Here is a 16670-nt window from a genome sequence, read left to right as displayed (position 1 = left end):
TATTTTCAAAGCTTTTTTTAATAAGAATCTCCTGTTTTTTAAAAGAAGCATTCCAGTGGAGCCCTGAGTACTTCCTGTGCTCATTATTCCCCTTTATTTGCATGGACATAGAGCACACTCCAAAAAGCCTGAGGATCAATATGAATCATATGATAATGTTGAATTAAAAAACACACCCTAACACAGGAGGAGTCCCTGAGCCGGGAGAAGGCAAAACTGTCTATTTAGAATAATCCGGACTCAAAGCCACTTCCATTATCCATCGACTGTTACACAGAGCAGTGAACAGAAAGGGGACAAACAGCATTACACAACACAGGGAAGATGGAGGGAGAAGGGGATTAGAGGAGGGGAGGAGACGTCTGGTGTCTTTCTTCTGCCTCAGAATATTTCAAATCCTAATTGAATAACAATGCCCGATAAGCCCATTCCTTGTACAGTCCACTGGATGTGCTGAACAGAGACTTCTAAGACTTCTGACAGGTGAGTGTGGGTTCCCCCGAGCAGTCACAACACAACCCTGGTGGGTTACGACCACACACACTATGTGTGAAAGTGGCCTGGAGTCAAACCTTATAGGTGGTTATCAATGTTAACGTCAGGTCGCAGGCTGGATAGCTTGTTAGCGCCTCTGTCAGTTTAAATGCTCCTAATTCTTCAATAGCAATACCAATCACATGCTGTCTGTCCGCGTAAGCTACAGCTACCGGAATTAATTTGTCGGCTCAGCTGTCAATCAATTCAATTCAGTTTATTTTGTATAGCCCAATATCACAAAATACAAATTTGCCTCACATCGGATCAGGAAAAACTCCCCAAAAATAACCTTTGACAGGGAAAAAAGTGAAGAAACCTTCAGGAGAGCAACAGAGGAGGATCCCTCTCCCCGGATGGACAGATGAATAGATGTCATGTGACCAGATGAACAGAGTTACAGAGTTACATAAACACATTACATGAATATGGCAATGTATGAATGGAACTCCAATCCATGAAACAGAAGGAGGTAGAGAGGAGGGGGGGCATACTATATATAGTCTGCCCACTCAGAGGCTGGAGAACTCCTTGAAGGAGCTTTTCTGATGCATCTCTAGGGACCCATAGTCTTCCTTTCAGAAATACATGGAGATGGAATAAAGGAGAAACAGGGTTTAGTGAGACTTTAAAGGTAATTTCCCCAATGTCCAACTCCACACTTATTTACTTTAAAGACTTCTTTTCTTCAGACCCAAGAAACATTATTTGAGGACATTTATCAGACTTCACACATCTCCTCATACTACTTCTTTCACGTAGCGCTCCCTAACGCCTGGAAACACTAATGTGTAAAAGTATCACAAGTCAGCCGGATGCAGTGGGACAGACAGCTGTTTGTTCTATCCTGTTCAACTTTATGGGTATTTTAACTCTTGTTTACGATTATGTTTGAAGGCCATTCATAGAATCAACACCACATAAATAAAGTCCACCATCTGACAAGAGGTCAAAGTCAGAGTTCTGTGATGAATACCCCCTCTCTACCTCCTCGTCTTCTCCTAAAGTAACAAGTGTTTCAGCCCCAACACGCCTCTCCAGAGCTGGGCTGCTGGCTCATAAACTATGTATGGTTCCTCCTTATCTGCCTCGGGCTTGCTTGTACTGCACCAATGAATAGTTCATCACTTCAGTTGCCGCTGTATTCCAGCCATCTATTTTCCTGCCTTTTCACGACAGTCTGGGTGACATCGCTGCAAAGCTCTACCTTTGCCCAAGGACACAGTGTGACAATAAGATTAGGGAGCTGAGTGAGTTGAGTCTGTTGCATGGCTCTGTGTGTGTGTGTGTGTGTGTGAGTGTGTGTGTGTGCCTACCCCTCTGCCGTGACAGCGTGCGATGCAAGTCTCCAGCTCGGTAAAAGAGGCATTTTGGCATCGGCGGTCTCTGCACACCTGTGGCAACACAAGCAGAATGATCACATACTGTGTTAGAGATTACAGCGCACACACACACACACACACACATACACACACACACACACACTTTGATCTGCCTTCTCCCAGTGCCCTTGGGCTTTGGAACTATCCGGTTTTAAATCACTCAGCTGATGTTTATTGAGCTGCTTTTATCAAACACATTTAGTCTCTACTCATTTTAATAAGCATTTACATCAATAATGGAGTGGCGTTTTGTTTGAGAAGAAGTTTGAACCTTCATTTTGTTAGAACAGATGTCAGGACAGACACAAAGGGAAATTGCAAGAGGATAAAAGAACAACTAATGAAAAGACAAATACAACGTCATTCATACTCCATGTGAAACATGCACATTGTAAGAAACGGTGAAAAGCTCTTGGGAGGTTAACGACATATACTTTTAAATGCTGTTTATTATTTATTAATAATAATAATAATAATAATAATGTACACTTTATTGATCCCAGTGGGGAAATTCTTACAGTCAAATATACTTTACGTTGCTTTTTAATCGATGGTGTACCATTTACAAACTGTTCTGTGACGTCAGCCAACTGCTTCGTGGTCGGAGAGATGAATTCACACGAGTAGGAACTCTTTGGGAGGCGCTCGATTCTACTTTTTCTACTTTCAATCATTTCAAAATTCTCAGAAGTAACAGCACATTTGCAGAAATAATTCATGCCTTTTCTAAAATCTTAAGTACTAAAGCCGAACCGATCAGGTGTGCTGATGTCAAAGCTACAGACCTGCAACATGATGAGTGATTCCAAGAATTAAGAGTTTATTTGTCTGCATCTTTTTAAATAATATAATAAAAAACATTTGTGAGGTGTTTTTGTTACTGCTGCATATTTGCATCTGTATACATCGTTTCTGTCTGGTTGATTTTATTCCTGTATCAATCTGTTCATCTCAAAATAAGATGAAGTATTCTTCTCCAGAGGGGTTCAAGGCCCTGTGAGGTTTCACTCACAGGGTCGGGACTCTTTCTGGGCGAGAGGTGAACAGTCTTCTCTTGAACGCTGCAGGTCATAATTCAGCACTTCTTTGTGTAGAACTGAGTTGTATTACTGGTATTACTTGCATTACTTGCATTAGTACTGTATCCCTGCTGCGCCTGCTGTTGTTGCTCCGCTATTGTTAGCACAGGAATCAATTGAAGCCTAAGTGAATGTGTGACTGTGTGATTAGAGGCAGCAGCTTTGTGCTATGTGTGCATTTATTGCTGAGAAGAGGCCCGTTCAATATGATGACTCAGAATTCATCTTGCTGGATGGCAGACAATATTCTCTGCTGCCTATTTATAATATATTACTCATGCAGCACTAGTCAGTCCTTTCAGCGCGGCCGCACAACAGCTGGACTGGAATCCAAGTGGTTGGAAGTGCAGCAGAGGGAACGCAATACAGACAGAGAAATGGAATTTACTGGTGGAATGGAGGAGACTGCAGATACTCCTGTGTGTGTGTTTTCATACATATGTATTTCACATGCATAATTCAGCTCTTATTTTGTATGATTTTGTGTGTGTCTGCTCAGAAATTGATATTCCAATCAGCATCGGGCTTGCAACCAAATCAGTGTCAGAAAAAAACCCAGCAGACACAGAGGAGACCTACTGGGTTCCGGTGTCATTTAGTTCCTTATGAAGAGGTTATGAAATGTTAGAAAAGCCGTATCAATTATGCAGAAGGAGAGTATTAATGACTGATAGCAATGGGAACATACTGTATATTTGTAACCACTACTTAGGAGTAAATTGAATTATTTCTGCACAATTCATCTACTATACGTGAAAAGGTCAAAGGGCAGAGGAGCTTTGAGTGCCATACAGTCCAGTCTGCCTCCTGGTCCGACCTCCCGAGCACAAAGGAAGTGGTGCAACCAGAACAGGAAGAGTAGCTGTGGGTCGCTATGCCCAGTTACCAAAGAGTCTCCATTGACATCCCTGCTTACTATCCCCAGTGGTGGAAACGACCGACGGTGGAACCACTGAGGGAAAGGAAGTGCAGTGTTGGTAGTAACCATACCAACCCGCTCAGAAGGGTCGCATTGGGTTCCGATCTGGAACACCCGATCACACAAGTCGTATTGAAAAGTGAAACCACGGCCTCAGCCTCTCTTGTTTTAGGAATCATGGGGAGAGAGGGGGGACCCGGAATGGGGAAACAATATGATCGGTTAAAGCCAGCTTAAGTTTGAGTTGTACCATGTAATCTGCAGGGAAACCGTAATTATTCATTCAGAACAACAGGTATACGTCCCAACACTGTTCATATGCATACATTAAACCACTTATTGACTGAACCAACCTTGCCCTCTCCACACTTGGTGCCGGTCATGACGAGGCCGGGGTCGGGCAGGTCCCCCTGGCCGTCCTGGGTGCTGTAGACGTAGGTGCCGCGGCACTTCACCTCAACGCCGCCCGTCTTGATGGTGGTGTCGATGGACACGGCGTTGGTGCCTTTGGGCTTCTTGGCAGCACTGTGGCACTGGATCTTACCACACTTTGCATCCCTGGGCGGAGACACACACAAAGAAACGTCGTCATCGTTCATTCACACAGACACGTGTGAGTCAACAAGAACACAACAAGTATCAGTTTGACTTCTGTGCCGTGAATGACCAAGTCATCCAGCACATGGTGGCAGGGGGTTCTTTTATTCATGCTGAGGTTCATGCGACTCATCGAAGAGGGCCAAACCATAATTCATCATTCAAACCCTGATATTTCTGCTTCCTCTGTGTCATAGAGCTCGACCTCTGACTGACCTCAGAACCCAGGACTCCAGTCATAACGTGTCAGGACGAGTCAATTTGCATGGATGCATGGTTCATTATTTCATCTATATGTTCTTTCTGATTTACTACAGCATAGGAGATTTAATCATATTTGTCTTTCCTAATTTCCCCTTTATGGTGTAATCAATATAATGCATTCAACAAATATCATTTTAGAGCTAATTATCTATATTTCAGTGATACTGTAAAACACACATAGATCAACATGCATCTTTCTTAGTAAAATTGTGATTCAAGTAAGTAACACACACACACACACACACACACACACACACACACACACACACAGCATATCACAGGGCAAACAAACAAAGAGAATAACAGAATGACGGGCAAAGAGCAGCTCTGTGTAGATTATTCACAAGTTTTAAACAACAGGTACATGTTTATGAGCATTTACATATCCTCTAATCAGCTCGATCTCAGTAGCCAGGAAACACTCTAATGACTCCCGTGGGACTCCATAATGAGTCATACGAGGCAGCCGTCAACCAGTTTCATCCACAGCCTGATTTACATAGCTAAGTCACTGATTTGGCTCCATAATTATCTCTGGCGCAGTGCCATGCTCACATTGTGCAGAGTCTCTGTGTGTTTGTTGGGATGGAACACTCAGTTCAGTGGGCTTAAATGTTCACATGGTGACAACAAGACAACTGAAAACTGAATCTAACCGTAGAAAGCCACGAGGGCTAATGTTGCTCGTCCAGCAGACACAGACCGACATTGTCATTGAAATCTCAGAAATCTGAGATCTCAAGAACAAAGCTGAACAAAGGAATATTGTCAGAAAGAAATGGCCATTTTAAAAGAAAATAAGTTGCACTTTTGAGAATAAAATAATTCACTTAATTTATATTTATTGATTATTAATAATAATAAAAAAAGAATAACTAAATGTATCCTCAGTTGATCCAGAATGCTGAAAAAACTAAGAAAATAGATCACATGACTCCTGTATTAGCTGCTCTGCACTGGCTCCCTGTAAAATCAAGAATCACATTTAAAATTCTTCTCCTCACCTACAAAGCCTTGATTGGTGATGCACCATCATATCTTAAGGAGCTTGTAGTACCATATTGCCCCACTAGAGAGCTGCGCTCACTAAATGTGGGGCTACTTGTGGTTCCTAGAGTCCTAAAAAGTAGGATGGGAGCCAGAGCCTTCAGTTATCAAGCTCCTCTTTTATGGAACCAGCTTCCTCTTTCAGTCCGGGAGGCAGACACAGTCACCTCATTCAAGAATAGACTTAAGACTTTCCTCTTTAATAGTGCTTATAGTTAGGGCTGAATCAGGTTTGCCCTGGTCCAGCCCCTTGATATGCTGCTATAGGCTTATAGGCTGCTGGGGGATGTTTTAGGATACACTGAGCACCTATCTCCTCTTCTCTCTCTCCTTATGGATGAATTTACATCTCTCCATTGCACCTTATTAACTCTGCTTCCTCCCCGGAGTCGTTGTGACGTCACGTCTCATAGGGTCCATTGGACCTGGAGGTGTCTGATGCTGGTGAGCCGGCCTCCCACGTTGGCCCTGCTGATGCCCCGCCCCCCCTCCTCTCTACCTCCTTCTGTTTCATGGATTGGAGTTCCATTCATACATTGTCATATTCATGTAATGTGTTTATGTAACTCTGTAACTCTGTTCATCTGGTCACATGACATCTATTCATCTGTCTATCCGGGGAGAGGGATCCTCCTCTGTTGCTCTCCTGAAGGTTTCTTCCCTTTTTTCCCTGTCAAAGGTTATTTTTGGGGAGTTTTTCCTGATCCGATGTGAGGTCAAAGGTCAGGGATGTCGTATGTGTACAGATTGTAAAGCCCTCTGAGGGGAATTTGTAATTTGTGATTTTGGGCTATACTAAATAAACTGAATTGAATTACTTTTTCACTTAATATCATAACACTGTTTTAATTTTCTCTCCGAGCAGTGGCACTGTAACTCTCCCAAATAAAAGGGTTTTTAGTCTTTGTGAAAATACTAGATACGAGAACAAGTGAATATATGGATTGCACTATTGTAAGAATCCAATAGTCTCTCTCCTTTTAGCTCTGGTTTGGTCTCCTCCCACTCTGTGAGCTGCTAAACGCCCACTAGGTCCACCAGCTGGTCTCTAGTGGTGTCTGTCTGGCTGCTGAGCAGGTAGACAGGAGAGCACTGTTGTTCACAGCTTCTTACCTAAAACAAATGAAGCAACAAGACTGAACAAACAGTAACGTTGTGGTGGGTGAAACCAAAACATTCAGCTACAACTGTAGAGTGGGTGGATATTCCTTACTAGGACCCCCTTTTTATATTACACTATTGATCATAAGTGTAGAACCTCCAGTTCTGCCGATGAGGAAGTGTCTCAAAATGAGAATTCTCTCTACTGACCAGCAGGGGGCGACTCATCTGGTGGTATAGAAGTCTATTAGAGAATTACTCCTTCTACTATGTGTGATACGGAGTAGAATGTTTTTGTTGGTATGTTTTTGATGTGTCAGTATCACCAGCAGCATCTCTTACTTTTTCTCACACTTCATGTAGTTGCCGGGTTCATCTTTCCCACAGTTCCCAAAGGCGTTCCCTGCTGCATTGACATCTTCAAAGCAGGCGTCATGGGCTGGTCGGGCTCCTGGAAACACAACATATCCCATCAGCCCCCTGGATGTGAAGGTGTGTGAGGGCATTAGTGGAGACGGGAGGAAATGAAGGCGTGGATCAGTGTCTGAGTGTCACAGGCATGCGAGAGGGGGCAGTTCTTAGCAATATTGGGAAGGTGACAGAAGGAGGATTTGACGATTTGGCAGATATGGGACTCAAGGGAGTGGGTGGTGCCAAGGTTGTGAGTCCGGGGAGGTGACAGAGGAGTGGTTATGGAGGAAGATGAAGTGTGATCTGTTCGGGAGGTCGGACAGAGGCCTTTTGAGAGCAGCGGAGACATCAAGAACAAAGCTGAAAAAAGAATATTGTGAGGAAAAACTTGACATCTTAAAAGAAAATAAGTTGTACTACTTTGAGAATAAAATAATTCACTTATTAATTTAAAAAAAGAATGAATAAAGAATGACCTTTTCACTTAATATTATAACAATGTTGTCAGTGGCACGTTAACTCTGTCAATATAAGGGCTTGTTTTAAGTCTTTGTGAAAATACTAATATTAATAATAAAGCAGAACAATGAAATATGAGGATGCACATGAAAAGTCAACGTGCTGCTTTTGTCTATTGTGGTGCAGTGCAGACACTCTCATGAAAAAGAACAAATCCGTCGGGCTTTGATGAGAGTTTATTTTGACTCATTGATTGCTCACTGCATTAATAAACTGATGAACCCCCACATGGCCTTCAACCTGTTTGAAGCCGCTTCCCAGCCACCTGATTGGATCTGCAGCCCCTACCACCGGTCTGAGGGCATGCGTGGCCCTGTAGTACACAGTGAGTGGGCTACGTGGGCTACGTGGGCTACGTGGGCTACGTGCATGCACCGCGTGGCGAGGCAAGGCCTTCCATTACCGTAGCCCCACAGCTGCAGGCACTGCTGCTCGTGGGTGAGGCACATGCCGTTGTAGCAGTAGGCCACCCCGTACTGGCAGGAGGAGCCGTCCAGCAGGTAGACGTTGGCGGGGCAGTAAGGAGAGGCCCCGGTGCAGTACTCTGGTAGGTCACAGGCCCCCGCTGGCCCCCGGCACATGGTCCCCGCCTGCTTCAACTGGCACAGACAGGGAACAAGCAGTGAGGGGGGGCACAACGTGATGAACTCACAGGGACTAAACTTAAGATAAGCATTTAGTGAATGATCACAAAGTAATGATACTACCATGTCATTTTCCAGGACAGGATTATTGGTTGGAATATTTACACAACATTTAATTAAATGATTCTATGCTAGTGCAGAGGAAATGGGAGGAAAGGGGGTCAATAAGAGCCCCATCGCTCATTTATGCATGTTTTTGGAGACGGCAGAGCATAAACGGTCAGAGATAAATAACATAGCATAAGTAGAAATATATGGACAAAACTAAGACGATAGAAGCACTGTAGTATTTTTAAACTGAGGTGGGCGGGCGGTTATATCTTTACAAATGTACACATGCTGTGCTTTGGTGAACTCTGCAGAACTTTACTAGCCGTTAAGAGCCTCAAACAATACTAAAACTGAATTTAAAAAAATCTAGTATATTTGTACTTAAGGGAACAGTACACTCAGCATGTTTACTCTTCTGTCAGGTTGAAGGTCAGCAGGTATGGGATCAGGCTATGCCCTGGGACCGTGGGTCTCACAGTGGGATCAGGCTATGCACTGGGACCGTGGGTTTCACAGTGGGATCAGGCTATGCCCTGGGACCGTGGGTCTCAGTGGGATCAGGCTATGCCCTAAGACCGTGGTTCTCACAGTGGGATCAGGCTATGCCCTGGGACCGTGGGTCTCAGTGGGATCAGGCTATGCCCTAAGACCGTGGTTCTCACAGTGGGATCAGGCTATGCCCTGGGACCGTGGGTCTCACAGTGGGATCAGGCTATGCCCTGGGACCGTGGGTCTCACAGTGGGATCAGGCTATGCCCTGGGACCGTGGGTCTCACAGTGGGATCAGGCTATGCCCTGGGACCGTGGGTCTCACAGTGGGATCAGGCTATGCCCTGGGACCGTGGGTCTCACAGTGGGATCAGGCTATGCACTGGGACCATGGGTCTCACAGTGGGATCAGGCTATGCACTGGGACCGTGAGGAGGTGTGATGGGAGCTGACACAAGCTGTGGTACAGTATGTCAACACCCCGACATGCTGACTGACAGTCAACTAACGATACTGAGAGGCCATGTGAGTGTGAGTGTGTGAGAGAGTTTCTTACTTTGCAGCCCTCGCAGCACACTCCATGAGCACACTGAGCCTCCTCCTTCAAGGTGCAATTATTGGCATTGCAGCAATCATTGGTGCATTCCTGTCAAACACACACACACACACACACACACACACACACACACACACACACACACACACACACACACACACACACAGTCCACCTCACTTCAGCATCACACAGAAGCACTTTCTAATATGTCACTCTTTGTAGGTTGTGTGTAATGGTTATAAAGTATTTAACCATTTGGAGACCATTCATAAGGACAGTGTTGTGGCGGATGTTAGCTGCCGGTTAGCTGCCACATGCGCTCACATGCGCTAACGACAGCATGACTAGTCAACTTTCAACAGATTTTGTCTGGAAAAGAAAAGAAAGATTCTGCAGATGTGATTTTGCTGCTTTCTGGATGTGTTACACCACATCAAGAAAGAAAGCCTTCTCCTGTTGCCATGGCGCCCTTTGCCAAGCCACTCAAAACCAATGTGGGAGTTTACTCAAGCCAGAGACAAGAAGCCAAGTATGCCAGCGGAGAGGAGATAATGGCTGAACAGAACAACAACAGGAAGTTTGAAGTCTCTCTGTGACACCGGCATCTTCACAGCAATAAACTCTTTACCCCAAATAATGCTTGTTGAAAAAGAGTTGGTTTTGGAAGATGAGTTTCATGAGTGGATTCTGACATCCTTTCTAAAATAAAAATTAAAAGAAGCCCAAAAGAAGAGAAAGAGGATTGCTTCTAGTTAACAGTCTGGAACGCCCCACCAGTATGAAGGCCCCACCAGTATGAAGGCCCCGCCAGTATGAACGCCCCACCAGTATGAAGGCCCCACCAGTATGAACGCCCCACCAGTATGAAGGCCCCACCAGTATGAAGGCCCCACCAGTATGAAGGCCCCACCAGTATGAAGGCCCCACCAGTATGAAGGCCCCACCAGTATGAAGGCCCCACCAGTATGAAGGCCCCACCAGTATGAAGGCCCCACCAGTATGAAGGCCCCACCAGTATGAAGGCCCCACCAGTATGAAGGGGCCTTGTTACACTGAACATACTGTATGTTATATGTTATATGAGAGAAGCTTTCATGGACCTTGAAACTCCTTTTCCTTTTTTCTATTTGGGGTAAACGTAGTCCAGGTGTTGGAACTGCAGTTCCCATCATGCTTTGGGTCATGCAACAGGAAGTAAATGTTACCGATTTCACTTACTGGCCTTTTACAGAGATTTCAAACACATCTCAGTCTCCATCTCCAAATGGAGTTTGAAAACTATTTATATTTCCAAGGTCAAGACTGAACTTTCACTCTAATGTACTTATTTAGTAGTAAAGTCGCTCTCAACCGAGTAGCAGACAGTTCACCTGCTTTCAGATGAGAACAGTGAGATGAGAAGATGGATTTCTTGTTCAATGTTTTGAAAAACAGAAATGTAGAAATGACAATTAGTTGTTTTGGAGGGAGTTGTAACAGTCAGGTGCAGCTTCCTGGAGTCACATGCTCACTATGTGAAACTAGTAACTCAAAGTACAATATTTTCAGTAGAAATATTAAGTGTCGTAAACGGGAAATACTTAAGTACAAGTTCCTCAAAACTGTATCTACGTCATCATACCATATGGAAAGGGATGGAAATTGAAGTGTTAGAAGCCCTAAAACACCAGCGCATGGAGTAAATGGACAAAAACATACAGGAACAGCAGCATGGTCACGACAAATCATTTGATTTAAGTCATTTGGTCGTTTTATGAAAACTCAATGAATATATGCTCACGTCCGGTTCTCCACAATCACACTCTTCTCCGTCCTCCACGAAGCCGTTACCACACTTCTTGCCCCCCACCAGGTCCTTCATGTTGGGCATGTTGAAGAGACACATGCCCCCTCCCTTCTGGAAGTAGCTGTCCAGGTCACGTTTGCTGCAGCGACTGAAGACGCGTGGGAACGGATGCCTGGAAGGGACATTTTCACTCTTTGAGAAGCAATATTTGAAGAATGTATTCCATTGCTTTGCTTTGCTGGGATGCAACAGGAGTTCCTCGTGTTCCCATTGAGACACAGTGAAGTACTACAGGAGGTTCTACGAGGACAACACACAACGGCTTTCACTGCTGTCTGTCGTTCCGTTTTATTTATGCACTATTGTGAAGGACAACAAGGGAAAACTGGTGATCATAAAAAAGTGTGTTCTTTAATAACTGAGAGAAATCAAATATCTCTAGTGACGAGTCCTCTAGGCAGCCACTACTATGTATTCAGTGTCAAGCAGCTGAGTGAGGCAGCTTGGTGCTGGAGGCTCACCCGGTGGCGGCGGCCATCACGCAGCCCCCCTGCTCGGCGCTGGCCTCCACGCAGCAGCCGTCGTGGTCGTGGCTCATGCCGAAGTTGTGGCCGATCTCGTGGGCCATGGTGGCCGCGGCGCCGATGGGCAGCTCCGAATGGTCCTGTGGGTGAAATGGAGGGAGGGGGCTTTACAGGACTGACATCATCATTGGCTGCACAATGCAAACATACAGATTTAAGTACATATTTCATACGAGAGCATGATTTTTGAGCTTTCTCCTCCAGCGTATGCATTAGTTAGTCTGCAGTCATTACGCTTTGGAAACTCTATCAAGGATGGATCTATTTAGATGTATGCGCAATCGCAACACCAGAAGCAAAATCATAAAGGCCAAGAAGATTTTTTGTTTACATTTTGGGAAGACAAATATGGTAATATAGTTTTTTATTGATTTTACATCAGTATAGTTAACATATCGAAGACATCAAATTCCTCCTACAGACCAAAAAACTAAACAAAACAAACAAAATCAAGAGAGCGAAACATCTGTACACTCGTCAGACATTAGCGGAGCGAAGGAATAAAATCAATACATTTTTAATCTTTATTTTTTTAATTGGGGTGCTGCCTTTAGTTGTCATCCAGATTGATGTTAGCCTTGGCAAAGGATTTATGAAACTCCATTTATTTTGTCATGTATAATAGTTATTTGCAATTATAAATTACCATAATAATTGCCTAAGACTGAACCTGGAGGGACACGTTTCTGCTATCTGTTGTTTTCATATCGATCTTTTTATTTAGTTTTCTTGACTTGATAACAAGTTGTAATCATTTAGAGTCCACAGAGTAAAGCCCATAATGAGTACATGTGTTTGAAGTGGCTACATGATGTAAAGTTGGAGCTGAACTACTTCCAAAGGTAAAAGGTCAAGAGCAGAGCTGCAACACACCGCCGCAGAGACTTCTTCAGATGGATTTAGCTTCTCTTTGATCCGCTGACAGCTGTCACTCACTCTTAGCTCTGCTTCTGAATTATGCATTCTGTATGAAACGGGGACGCGTTCACTGTCTGCAAATGACGACATTCTGCAGTGCAATCCTTCACATGCCATGGAGCGCTCTGGGGTTGAACCGCCTGGTCTGTGCTGGGTCTGTGCTGGGTCTGTGGTGGGTCTGTGGTGGGTCTGTGGTGGGTCTGTGGTGGGTCTGTGGTGGGTCTGTTCTGGTCCTGTGCTGGTCCAGGTCCTGTGCTGGTCCTGTGCTGGTCCTGTGCTGGTCCAGGTCCTGTGCTGGTCCTGTGCTGGTTCTGTGCTGGTCCTGTGCTGGTCCAGGTCCTGTGCTGGTTCTGTGCTGGTCCTGTGCTGGTCCTGTGCTGGTCCAGGTCCTGTGCTGGTTCTGTGCTGGTCCTGTGCTGGTCCAGGTCCTGTGCTGGTTCTTTGCTGGTCCTGTGCTGGTTCTTTGCTGGTTCTGTTCTGGTCCTGTGCTGGTTCTGTTCTGGTCCTGTGCTGGTTCTGTTCTGGTCCTGTGCTGGTTCTGTGCTGGTTCTTTGCTGGTTCTGTGCTGGTCCTGTGCTGGTTCTTTACTGGTCCTGTGCTGGTCCAGGTCCTGTGCTGGTTCTGTTCTGGTCCTGTGCTGGTCCTGTTCTGGTTCTGTTCTGGTCCTGTTCTGGTCCTGTTCTGGTTCTGTTCTGGTCCTGTTCTGGTCCTGTTCTGGTTCTGTGCTGGTCCTGTGCTGGTTCTTTACTGGTCCTGTGCTGGTCCAGGTCCTGTGCTGGTTCTGTTCTGGTCCTGTTCTGGTTCTGTTCTGGTCCTGTTCTGGTCCTGTTCTGGTTCTGTTCTGGTTCTGTTCTGGTCCTGTTCTGGTCCTGTTCTGGTTCTGTTCTGGTCCTGTTCTGGTCCTGTTCTGGTCCTGTTCTGGTTCTGTTCTGGTCCTGTTCTGGTGAGACATTGGGATTCTGCACACAGGAGCGCTGCCAGCCCTTTAGAAGCTGATCAAGCTTGTAAAAGCCATCGATCTCTCCGGCTGCATCCATCGGTCTGCAGCCTCACGGTAGCTCCGCCTGGATGATACGACATCATCCTGATGTCCAACATCCTGCACCAGAACAGACCTTCAAGGACTGCAGTGACCCTGTTGACCCTAAGAATGTGTGAACCTTCATCATGAGGAAAGCAGTTCACTGTGGCTCTATCAGAGAAGAACAAAGCCATTCAACTCTGGTGAGATGCCTGTAAACAAGTCTGACAGTAAAGACAAACAAACACACACAGCAAAAAAGGGCAATCCATGAAAGTCACAACATCTTATTTTAGGATAGTTTAATCATTCTTATCTAAATAATATGTCATAACTTGTAGGTGAGGTGTCTTCTATAATCTGTTTTTACTGTGAACCGCTCAGCCACAGACATTAATTCAACTTTTGTTGAATTAATACGTTGTGAGGCAGCTCGGTAAGGAACAGTTTGACAGATTGAGTTAAGATTATGGATATTATGATAGATTATCATGTCGGTGTGTGTCGGTAAATACACTGTTTGTGACGATTTTATGTCATACTATTTTCATAGTTTTTTACACTGGCTCATCCTTTTTATGTATTTGATACTTAGGAGGTCAAAACTCCAGCAACACAAAAATAAAACTACTTTAATAATTTGATATTTGCTAATTTCTCAAGATGACACAATATTTTTCCTTGCTTTTTCAGCAACATGCTGTTTGCAGTTTGACTAGTTGCAAACTTCATTTGTTGTGCATTGACACAAATATCCTCAAAAGCAGGATTCTCATAAGAATGTCAACGTTGTTTTTTTTCTTCTTGTCATTGAGGATCAGAGGACTGTTTTAATAAGTGGTGTCTATTAGATTATCATTAAATTTAAGAGTAACGTTATACTAGGGTTTTTTCATAATTTTAAGTAAATGTATTTAATTATGTAAAGTCTTAGTCAAGAATAATGTCATGAATTATGAGTAAATAAATGAAGTTGATTGAGCAGCTGAGCTCATTTCTTGTGATGTGTCTGACAAATGTTTGCTGTGTAGCCGATGTTCAAAGTCATCATTTGAATACTACTTTATGGGCTGATTAGTTTTGGGCATATTTTCCTCTCGAGGTTTGAAGTGGTTTCGGGGTTTTTTGATTTGCTTATGTATGCTAATTATCCGATCACCAGAGAATTACTCAAACTTTGGTTTATGTTTGTTCATATATGGAAATGAAATGGAATGGAGGTAGTGCTGAGTGGGTTCATCAGAACTTTTGAGCTGAACACAGCTGCTGGAAAGCAGACGGATGAGAGCCGTGGGACTCAACCAGAACGGTCCAGTTTCTGGCTCTCAAACCAAAACAACCAGCTGAAAGCAGCTAAAAGGCTGAGATGGGTGATAACTGTCTGAGGCTTTGACACAGAAACACATACGTACTGATTAGTGCAGCTTTAACCTCTCACTGCGTGATCCCCTTTAAACTTCAGCAACACGACTGGTTTTAATTTGAACTTTGACCCCCCAAAAAGTGGGGAACAGAAGTCTATATTTCCGAGGACATTCTGCAGACACAAAAGCATAGACAATCGATAGAAGGTGAATTCAAGCTGGGAGAAAATATTGAGGGCAAAGAGTGAGTTTTTATGAACAGAGCACGGAGAGGAAATGATGGATTGTATTTCCACATACCACGTTGATGCCTCCAGAGTTTTCCAGGCTGCACATCCCCTCCAGTGGTGCCATCCCAATAGTGGTCCCCTTGAAAATCACACCGCTATTGGAGACACACACACACACACACACACACACACACACACACACACATGTGTGTGTTACAGGTGTGTAAAGAACCCCAATTCCCCATGTGGTCTCCTGGCAGTTAGCTTGTCACTTAGCATCCCAAAACGAAATCAAGCCCTGTCTGATGAATCAAAACAAAACAGGCTCTTTGGTATCCGCATATCTAATTATCGAGCAAGAGGGCCCAACAATTTAGTGTGTGTCAAACTGCGATGCTGTTCGGCCCAATTAAAGCCGTCTGAAGCGAAATCTTTTGCTTGATAAAATCCTTGTTTAACCAATCATTTGTCAATTCATACACTAACAAAATATGAAATGACCTAACCCCAAGCTGGGAGTGTTTCTGCCACCATCGGGGGACAGGAGGTGTTTTTAGGGAGGATGTGGAGTTTATCACCCTTCTTGCTAGCTGAGGTACAGTGATGATTATGAACCTGTCTTACAGTGATGATTATGAACCTGTCTTACAGTGATGATTATGAACCTGTCTTACAGTGATGATTATGAACCTGTCTTACAGTGATGATTATGAACCTGTCTTACAGTGATGATTATGAACCTGTCTTACAGTGATGATTATGAACCTGTCTTACAGTGATGATTATGAACCTGTCTTACAGTGATGATTATGAACCTGTCTTACAGTGATGATTATGAACCTGTCTTACAGTGATGATTATGAACCTGTGTGTTAACATCAGTCTGCCGGTTCTCACAAAAGCTAAAGCAACTACTCTCGCTGGGAGAATGTGTAGAGTAGCCAGTAAGCAAGTATTGTTACTTTAAGAAAAAGAAAAAATTTTGAGAATAGCGAGTAACTTGAACTTGAGTAAAGTGAAAATATCTACACGACTGTCTATTTGCCACTAATTTGTCTTCCCAAGACAAGAGTAACGTGGTGAACATACAACGTCATGTCATCATTAACCGATCCGATCTGCTACACACCAGAATATTGTGAATATTATTAATATTATACTCGTATTACAAGTA

At 44.1% G+C, this 16670-nt stretch overlaps 1 protein-coding gene across 1 annotated transcript in view; it reads right to left on the bottom strand.

Annotated features, from left to right (window-relative positions):
- Window positions 1–16670, bottom strand: part of adam19a (ADAM metallopeptidase domain 19a) — a 174294-nt gene that overhangs the window by 13524 nt on the left and 144100 nt on the right. Inside the window, exons 10-17 of the mRNA XM_034557064.1 lie at window positions 15567–15651; window positions 11901–12043; window positions 11374–11551; window positions 9594–9683; window positions 8257–8452; window positions 7266–7374; window positions 4268–4472; window positions 1851–1928 (exon numbers count right to left, since the gene is read on the bottom strand). Of these exons, the coding sequence (XP_034412955.1) occupies window positions 1851–1928; window positions 4268–4472; window positions 7266–7374; window positions 8257–8452; window positions 9594–9683; window positions 11374–11551; window positions 11901–12043; window positions 15567–15651 (1084 nt within the window). The remainder of the gene's footprint in view (window positions 1–1850; window positions 1929–4267; window positions 4473–7265; window positions 7375–8256; window positions 8453–9593; window positions 9684–11373; window positions 11552–11900; window positions 12044–15566; window positions 15652–16670) is intronic.

This window comes from Cyclopterus lumpus, chromosome 18 (assembly GCF_009769545.1).
Source record: "Cyclopterus lumpus isolate fCycLum1 chromosome 18, fCycLum1.pri, whole genome shotgun sequence".
Lineage (NCBI taxonomy): Eukaryota > Metazoa > Chordata > Actinopteri > Perciformes > Cyclopteridae > Cyclopterus > Cyclopterus lumpus.
This window is presented reverse-complemented; position numbering and strand designations above follow the sequence as displayed.